Source organism: Sinocyclocheilus grahami, unplaced genomic scaffold (assembly GCF_001515645.1).
Source record: "Sinocyclocheilus grahami isolate Dianchi unplaced genomic scaffold, SAMN03320097.WGS_v1.1 scaffold572.1, whole genome shotgun sequence".
Taxonomy (NCBI): Eukaryota; Metazoa; Chordata; class Actinopteri; order Cypriniformes; family Cyprinidae; genus Sinocyclocheilus; species Sinocyclocheilus grahami.
Window position 1 is genome coordinate 620377 of NW_015505751.1, and position 9849 is coordinate 630225.

The following is a 9849-nucleotide window of genomic DNA, read 5'->3' on the forward strand; positions in this document are numbered from 1 at the left end:
TTTTCAGCAGGGTAATGATACCCATACTGTGCTGCACATTATTGGCAATATTGAGCTGAAGCTTGACTTTGCAAATTTAAAATCGCAAATCAAATCGCAATCTCTGTCAAAAAAAATCGCAATTTGATATTTTCCCCCAAATCGCACAGCCCTACTCACACTGCATGCGTGCTGCGCCCAAGCCCAACTGAACCGTGCTCTGGCCCACCTCTTCCAACTGAGCCAGGGATGGCTAAACGAACAGCGCATGGCACGGAGCGATCACACTAGTCAAACGAACCGGGCTTTGGGGGACAAACGCGCTTGGGCACGGTTAAGATTGCCTAGTGTGAGTCCCGCATCCCACCCGCACTCGCCCATCAAGTGTTGTCTCCGTTGCATTAGGTCCCGCGATAGTGCAGGTCTCTACTTGGAAGGTGCCTGTTATAATGTTATGATCAAGGCTCTGGACTCGGAGCATAACTTGTTTTTCTATAACAAACTATAAAATATATTCTATAAAAAAGTGAATGCCCTGGCAGTGGCAAATAGCTTTGGTTTTATATTTAATTTGATTAAATTAATGTTTAAGTTGAAATTTAAAAGAAATTTTAACTGCTACTCTGTAAAAGGAATACTGCTGTAAAAAGTGTTTGCAAACCAAATGTTATTTCACTTTTGTTCATATAGCAGTACTTTTAAATGAAAAAGTGCGCAATACACTACTTTTGAATTCATTGAATTGTGCGCATAATGCGATTAATCTCGATTAAAAATTGTAATCGTTGCCCAGAACTAATATATATATTTTTTTCTTTTCTTTTAATAATTAAATTAATTAAACACGTTTAAATAGACTGCAGCAATTAATACTTTGTCACAGCGTCTAGTAAATTACACATTATTTTGTTAAGATCAAAATCGTGATTTCTATTTGAGACAAAAAAAAAATTGTGATTCTCAATTTATCCAGAATCGTGCAGCTCTAGAACTAAGCATTAAAAATCTGTAGAGGATACATACTCTGAGCCATTGGCAGCAAAGCAGCAAAGCATGATTGTGATGACTTCTGGTGTTTTGTCAAACAGAAGACTTCTCTCAGCTTCTGTGTAGTGATGACAGGTCGACAGGTCTTATTTATCTTCACCCATAATCCGCTCCACAGATGCAAATTGAGATATGGCCCACTTTAGAGTTTTCAGCTCAGGCTTGGGATCTGGAGAAACTGAAAAAGGAGGATAGTTATAAAATAATCTAACCAGCATCCGAGTGTTCACTGACAGTCACAAACAGAGATGGATTCGACACTGTCAATGTACTCACTCTGAGAATTGTCAGAGTCAGAGGAGCTGTTGTCCTTCTCTTGCACAGGTACGCTAATGTCTTGAAAGTCCTCTCTCCGCTCTGTGAAACACTCACATTCCAGGCAGCGTGTCCGCAGCACCAGCTGACCCTGGAACATCCACTTCAGCACATCCAGGCCTGATTGCTCTAATTACAAAATACAGGCAAATTCTTGTTATAGAAGTTATTGATCCTAAATTTACAGAGCCCCGCACATGACATGGGGGAATATATATATATATATATACCGTATTGGCCTGAATATAAGACGACCCTGATTATAAGACGACCCCCCTTTTTCCAGATGTACCTTTTGGAAAAAGGCTTTTTAAAAACCAAATCTTGTTTTTTCTCAGAAAAACACATTTTGTCTTCAATTATTTTCATATTGCATATTTTTCCTATTTTAATTTGTTTTGAAAGTATGGTAAAAACTGGTAAAATAGTCAAACGAACCGGGCTTTGGGGGACAAACGCGCTTGGGCACGGTTAAGATTGCCTAGTGTGAGTCCCGCATCCCACCCGCACTCGCCCATCAAGTGTTGTCTCCGTTGCATTAGGTCCCGCGATAGTGCAGGTCTCTACTTGGAAGGTGCCTGTTATAATGTTATGATCAAGGCTCTGGACTCGGAGCATAACTTGTTTTTCTATAACAAACTATAAAATATATTCTATAAAAAAGTGAATGCCCTGGCAGTGGCAAATAGCTTTGGTTTTATATTTAATTTGATTAAATTAATGTTTAAGTTGAAATTTAAAAGAAATTTTAACTGCTACTCTGTAAAAGGAATACTGCTGTAAAAAGTGTTTGCAAACCAAATGTTATTTCACTTTTGTTCATATAGCAGTACTTTTAAATGAAAAAGTGCGCAATACACTACTTTTGAATTCATTGAATTGTGCGCATAATGCGATTAATCTCGATTAAAAATTGTAATCGTTGCCCAGAACTAATATATATATTTTTTTCTTTTCTTTTAATAATTAAATTAATTAAACACGTTTAAATAGACTGCAGCAATTAATACTTTGTCACAGCGTCTAGTAAATTACACATTATTTTGTTAAGATCAAAATCGTGATTTCTATTTGAGACAAAAAAAAAATTTGTGATTCTCAATTTATCCAGAATCGTGCAGCTCTAGAACTAAGCATTAAAAATCTGTAGAGGATACATACTCTGAGCCATTGGCAGCAAAGCATTTCAGGTGGATTGTGATGACTTCTGGTGTTTTGTCAAACAGAAGACTTCTCTCAGCTTCTGTGTAGTGATGACAGGTCTCACAGAAATATTTATCTTCACCCATAATCCGCTCCACAGATGCAAATTGAGATATGGCCCACTTTAGAGTTTTCAGCTCAGGCTTGGGATCTGGAGAAACTGAAAAAGGAGGATAGTTATAAAATAATCTAACCAGCATCCGAGTGTTCACTGACAGTCACAAACAGAGATGGATTCAACACTGTCAATGTACTCACTCTGAGAATTGTCAGAGTCAGAGGAGCTGTTGTCCTTCTCTTGCACAGGTACGCTAATGTCTTGAAAGTCCTCTCTCCGCTCTGTGAAACACTCACATTCCAGGCAGCGTGTCCGCAGCACCAGCTGACCCTGGAACATCCACTTCAGCACATCCAGGCCTGATTGCTCTAATTACAAAATACAGGCAAATTCTTGTTATAGAAGTTATTGATCCTAAATTTACAGAGCCCCGCACATGACATGGGGGAATATATATATATATATATACCGTATTGGCCTGAATATAAGACGACCCTGATTATAAGACGACCCCCCTTTTTCCAGATGTACCTTTTGGAAAAAGGCTTTTTAAAAACCAAATCTTGTTTTTTCTCAGAAAAACACATTTTGTCTTCAATTATTTTCATATTGCATATTTTTCCTATTTTAATTTGTTTTGAAAGTATGGTAAAAACTGGTAAAATGTACCAATCACATTTAAAAAAAATACACTAAATATATTCACAAAAAACAGATAGCCCATCTAAATTAGGACATTTAGGCTATCCATCTAATAGTAGCCTACCAAAATCTTAAGAAAACAGTAGAAGTTAAATCTTACTGTAGACTTCAAATCTGGGTACTGTTTTACGTTTTAAAATCACAAAGGGAGTTTGGTCCCATCAGGCTAACGTGACCGTCACGACTCATGCAGCTGTAAGGTTTTCTTTTGTTTTTACTCACTATCTTTACAACACACATTACATTATGTATTTCATGGCACACTCGTATTATGCGTATTTGGCGCCACCTATTGTTGTGGGTGTATTATTGACATGTCAAAGTCTAGACCCTGAATATAAGATGACCGCATTTTTTCAAATGTATTTCCAAGAACAAAAACATCGTCTTATATTCGGGTCAATACGGTGCTCATATCCATTGCTCATATATATATTTATTTATTGTGGTCTCAAATTAGGAATTTGTTTCCTCGTTTTAATATATTGTGGCAACAGTGTACTAATTTGTTCCATCGTTTTTAATTAAATCAATGTGGCTGCAATATACTAAACCGAGGGAATGAATTAGGTTGTGGGAACAAATCCTCAGTTCGTGGCCATGATAAATAATTACAAACAAAAAAAAAAATCAATAAATAAAAGATAGATGTTTCATTGCAGCTCTTCAATTTTTTTTTATAATTTCTGTTTATACCTCTTTACTAATATATATATATATATATATATTTATATTTGTTTTTCCCCCATAATTTACCATCTCAGTTGCAATATATACATATGATCAGTTTGGCCAGTTAATAGTACACATCTTGTATGTTCAAATATTATGTAAAATAATATAGTATATTTATTTGCAATCGTTTAATTGTAGAATATCTGCATTATTAAAAGAATAATAATAATAATAATAAATGGCTGGAGATTTGGTCACAATATTTACCTTTATTCTTTTCCAGACTCTGTTGAACTTCTTGAGTTCTACTCTCATTCTCTGAGGTATCCTTCTCCTGCTTCTCTTGAACACTACAATCTGATTTCTCCTTGGTCTCCACTCTCCCTCCTACATGTGAAGTAATTCGTCCCATGCTGCGGAACTTTGAGAAGATGCTAGGCTGCTTCCCAGATGGCTTCAACCAGCCCAGCTTCCCTCTCCTTGTCCTCTTGCCCACCTCTTTTGGGGGACTGTCATTCTTCTCCTCCTCTGTAGTGCTCCTTCTGTCATTCTCTTGCTCTCTTTCCTCTTGCTCCTCAGTTCCATTCCTCTGGTCAGAACTCTCTGTGGTCATGTCGCTGGAGGACTTTCGTTTTGAGCGGGTCATAGGCACGTTTTCCTCATTTTTCTTTGATTTGCTTTGAGATTTTGGCTTTTTCTTAGCATTGCCTGCTTCTGTGTCGCTCTTCCTCTTTCCACTCAACTGGCCATCAGAGCTACCATCATCCTCGTGGTTAGACTCCTCCATTCCATTGCTCATTGTGCTGTCCTTCTGGTTGTCTGTTTGCTCTTTTTTAATATTGTCACAGGCCTCCTGGATGTTAGCAAGGATGCACTGCAGCACCTCCTGTGCATCATGCTGCAAGTAACCCTCATACATTGGATTAAGCTGCCTGCAATGGAGAAATCAAACAGGTTTGTTTGGAAATGCATTAAAGCCAAGGCAACAGTGAGAAAAACTGAGAGGTTTAAATGTCTTTTCAACGTTGCTGAATGATGCTCTGGCCCACTGCATTACCTGAGCGTGTTAAGCAGCTTGCGAGGTGGTGTGGCAAGCTCTCCGTCGCTGTATTTTTCTGGGTTAAGCAGAAAGCTGGATTGCAACTGTTCCACAGAAGAGATGAGGCTGTGGAAACTACCCAGCAGCTCCATGGGAACAGGTAGGGTGTTCTCACCAGTGTCCCCCTGATAACATAAAAACATGCCATCTTTAACGCAATCAATTATAGTAAAGGCAACCATTTTAACATGACAAACTATTCTCTACATTTATTCAATTAGAAGCTAAATTTTAGAATGACTTTTTCCCTAAATTGAAGCTATTAGTACTGATATGTAGTTATGGGCATAATCAAGGCAAAGGAAAACGCTTTTTAAAAGATTAAATTTACCAACCTCATTTTTGGCACCATCTTCTCGCTGTTTGTCTTTCAGCTTAGCCAACTGACACAACGATTTGATGGCCTCTTTAAAACCAGGACAGTAATATAACACCTAAAATTTGTAAGAAGGGTAAAACGTTTTGATGAGTGGGATCCAAACTACTGTAAAAAAAAATATATATATATATACACATACACACACTGTGATTAAATCATTATGATTTTTATAGTAGCTAAAATTTCAACCTATTCACCTGTGGTGTCCTGCCTGAGTGTCATGAATAATACATGATTAGTGGGTAAGATGAACAGTATACCTGAAGGATGCTGTTCAGATAGCAAGTGTTCCCCAAATTATTAAGCCCAACGAAGGGGACCAGGCTCTCACGCTTCTCACAAGTGAGAGGAGATGAAGGGCAAGGCATTGGCACAACCTGGTCGTGACTTGACAGAACAATTAGGAAAAGTTTATATGGTATTTTCAAATACAATCTGTATTAAATAGCCTAATAACAGCATTCCATACTTAGTAGTCTCCTCTGGTTCTGCAGTGCCGTTGTCTTCTGCCGGGGCCTCTGAGAAGTCCAGGGCTCGTTTGGTGTCCTTCTTCTGGAAGAACTTTAGAGAGAGTTTGCTCTTCTTCACAGGACTGCCAACTGCAGCCACCACTCCACCTTCACTATGCAGTCCAGGCATTTTAACTATTCACTACAGAAGATGAAAGAGAAACCAAAGCAAATGTTAAAAAACGAAACAAACTCAATCAAAACATTCACGATCAGCCACGAGCCGCGGGAAAGCCTTAGCTCTGATGTGCCCTAGAAAGTAATAGAAGCGTTTTTTGCTAAGAATATGACTTTAGTTATCAATTTTTTATTTATATATAATCGATTGATGTTAAATAGTTGCGTCATATGATCTCGAGACTCTTAGTTTGATCATTTTTAATTCATATGCATGAAGACACATATATAGCAGTGTGGCTAACTGAGTAGCCGCCCAGCCCACACAACAAGCACGTTCATTTTCAGCAAGAGTAACGTTACTTCAGAGTTACGTAATAAAAAATAGCTCTACATTTAATGGTCTTACCTAAGGAATCGTATTGTGCACGCGTTACATTTTCGCAAAATACAATCCCAAGTGCGCAGTTTCATTTTGAATATACACAAACTTGACAACCGCGTCTTCAGCTGTAGAACTTGGCGCTTTTTCCACGACTGAGACCCCTCCGCTAATGCCTGAACAAAATTCGATGGTCGAATAAATTGTGTGAAATAAAAGAAGGAGCACTGCCGCGAATTGTATAATAAATACGTATTTTTGTTTACGTTTTCAAAACCATGAATAAAAGTAAATATAATTTTGCAGGCATTTTAAACCGATCTGAGATCAGTAATGTGATTGTCGATTGTAACGGCCTTACGGTTTGGTTTTGTGAATAGAATAGAAGGCTGAATCTGGATCAGTGTAAAATAAGAGTTTCGCAGGAAACTGTCTGGACGACGGTACAAGTGGAGGCGTAGATGTTCATTTTCTTAGAAATAACTCGATTCTTCGGTTAAAATATTTTCAAGTGCTTTTTTTCTTCTTCAAAACATCATAACGGCATGTCTTTAAAGTCATCTCAAAATATTGCTGACTTAAAATGACGCAGGACGAGAACGAGGAATTTGATGTTGTTTAGGACGCAGTTATTTGTCACATTTACAAACGTTAGTGCAAGAAACTGCAACATAACTCTTAGCCAAAACATAAAAAATAATAAATTCCAGCTTGCTTTTTTATTCTAAAATAATACGTAAATAAATATGACAAAAAATACTTGTTTTATAGGCCTATAGGTGTTGTTATTATTATTATTTTTAAATGTACTAAAAGTATTTCTTACCTTTCACCAGTAGATGGACATCACGAACAGTGCATGAGCAATGGGACGTTCAATCACCAACCATCTTCATCGGGGGTGTCTAGTCCTGCTCCTGGAGGGCCATGTTCTGCAGAGTTCAGCTCCAACCCCATTTAAACACACCTGAATCAGCTAATCAAGGTCTTACTAGGCATACTAGAAACTTCCAGGCAGGTGTACTGAGGCAAGTAGAAGCTAAACTCTGCAGGACAGTGGCCCTCCAGACCGAGTTTTGGACACCCCTGATCTATATCTACTTTATTTCTTTCTCTCATATTCAAGACAGTCCTAGTTCTGTGTAATATAGCCTACATATTTACAATAAATTGTGTGAAATAAAAGAAGGAGCACTGCCGCGAATTGTATAATAAATACGTATTTTTGTTTACGTTTTCAAAACCATGAATAAAAGTAAATATAATTTTGCAGGCATTTTAAACCGATCTGAGATCAGTAATGTGATTGTCGATTGTAACGGCCTTACGGTTTGGTTTTGTGAATAGAATAGAAGGCTGAATCTGGATCAGTGTAAAATAAGAGTTTCGCAGGAAACTGTCTGGACGACGGTACAAGTGGAGGCGTAGATGTTCATTTTCTTAGAAATAACTCGATTCTTCGGTTAAAATATTTTCAAGTGCTTTTTTTCTTCTTCAAAACATCATAACGGCATGTCTTTAAAGTCATCTCAAAATATTGCTGACTTAAAATGACGCAGGACGAGAACGAGGAATTTGATGTTGTTTAGGACGCAGTTATTTGTCACATTTACAAACGTTAGTGCAAGAAACTGCAACATAACTCTTAGCCAAAACATAAAAAATAATAAATTCCAGCTTGCTTTTTTATTCTAAAATAATACGTAAATAAATATGACAAAAAATACTTGTTTTATAGGCCTATAGGTGTTGTTATTATTATTATTTTTAAATGTACTAAAAGTATTTCTTACCTTTCACCAGTAGATGGACATCACGAACAGTGCATGAGCAATGGGACGTTCAATCACCAACCATCTTCATCGGGGGTGTCTAGTCCTGCTCCTGGAGGGCCATGTTCTGCAGAGTTCAGCTCCAACCCCATTTAAACACACCTGAATCAGCTAATCAAGGTCTTACTAGGCATACTAGAAACTTCCAGGCAGGTGTACTGAGGCAAGTAGAAGCTAAACTCTGCAGGACAGTGGCCCTCCAGACCGAGTTTTGGACACCCCTGATCTATATCTACTTTATTTCTTTCTCTCATATTCAAGACAGTCCTAGTTCTGTGTAATATAGCCTACATATTTACAAATAATACTCAGATTTTTTTCCAATCAACTTTTTTTCTTCTTCCAATATTAAGATTGCATTTTAAAATGTATATGAAATACTTTGGAAAGTGTAACAAATTAAAATGTAATATAAGAGGTCGAACTGCTGTATGCATAACAATGATAAAAGAAAAGGCTGTGTAGAATAGTGCTGTATGGAGTGTAGCAGATTACACAACTGGACACAGCTGTCACTGCAGTGGAATGTAATTTCACCTGCCCATGTACATTATTATACAGAGGCATATAATCTGCAGATGTGCTTGAGGAGGCTGATCTCAAACCACTCAAATCATCTAAGCATCTGCTGATCATTTGTATCCGCTTACTTAGAAAATTATTTTCTTTTGTGAGTGTGTGTGAATGCACCTTTTATGTAGAGGAGACTGAGGCTAGTTGGCTATATGTCAGTAACCACACAATGCATTCAGGCAAATTGTGGTTGAACTGTGTTTTTAGGACAAGAATATTTGCAGTTGAGGCAAGTAGTCACATGTGTTTAACATCTTGTATTTATGTGCAAACAATTAAATGGCATGAATTCATTTAAAATTATGACTATAATTATTATAATGCTATATAATATTATTTTAATAAAATAATACATTATAGTATTTATATTATGTTTGCTCAAAACAATGGTTTGATTTTTTTTGTATGTTACCTTTTATGTCTTTACTGTATTCATTTGTGTTTAATCCATTTCAATTTACAAACAGAAACCACCTCAAAACATGTATGCATCATGCAATAAATATTCACTAGATTGGACAAGCCTGGTCTCCCCCATAAGCCAAATATCAACTCTTGTATTACTATACTTATATCGGAATGTAGGTAGAAACCCGAGGAAATGCATCTCTTTTTTATTCCCCTACAGTGTTAACCATGAATTTTTCAAGAACGCAGTCACTGTCGGAGGAAAAACAGCCCTGGGAAGAAGCTTTTGAGTCTGGAAATGCGGAGAAATAGACCAGTGCGCTCAAAGAATGAGAGGCATGTCCTGCACTCTTTTCAGCCTCAGCTGAGCTGTGTGCTGTTTTTTAAATCACTTTACCATACTAAACCTACCTCAGTGTCAGTGACACAATACACACCAGCTGGATCACACACACACAGATGATGTCAGCTCTTGGGGCAGAGCTCAAGCAGCATAGGCAAAGTGGTTAAACAATAGTTTAATATTTTATCAGTCAGCTGTACTTTAATCCTAAAGCATTTGAATGTGATG

At 37.4% G+C, this 9849-nt stretch overlaps 1 protein-coding gene across 2 annotated transcripts in view; it reads right to left on the reverse strand.

Annotated features, from left to right (window-relative positions):
- usp1 (ubiquitin specific peptidase 1) overlaps positions 1 to 6632 on the reverse strand; it is a 13225-nt gene extending 6593 nt beyond the window's left edge. The window contains exons 1-8 of one of the 2 annotated variants that reach the window (XM_016239696.1): positions 6493 to 6632; positions 5927 to 6108; positions 5718 to 5844; positions 5414 to 5512; positions 5037 to 5203; positions 4247 to 4911; positions 2803 to 2970; positions 2503 to 2704 (exon numbers count right to left, since the gene is read on the reverse strand). In XM_016239696.1, the coding sequence (XP_016095182.1) occupies positions 2503 to 2704; positions 2803 to 2970; positions 4247 to 4911; positions 5037 to 5203; positions 5414 to 5512; positions 5718 to 5844; positions 5927 to 6096 (1598 nt within the window). In that variant the 5' untranslated portion in view covers positions 6097 to 6108; positions 6493 to 6632. Of the gene's footprint in view, positions 1 to 2502; positions 2705 to 2802; positions 2971 to 4246; positions 4912 to 5036; positions 5204 to 5413; positions 5513 to 5717; positions 5845 to 5926; positions 6109 to 6190; positions 6373 to 6492 lie in introns of those variants that run through there. The other variant, XM_016239697.1, reaches the window with a different exon arrangement.
- Positions 6633 to 9849: the final 3217 nt, after the last annotated feature.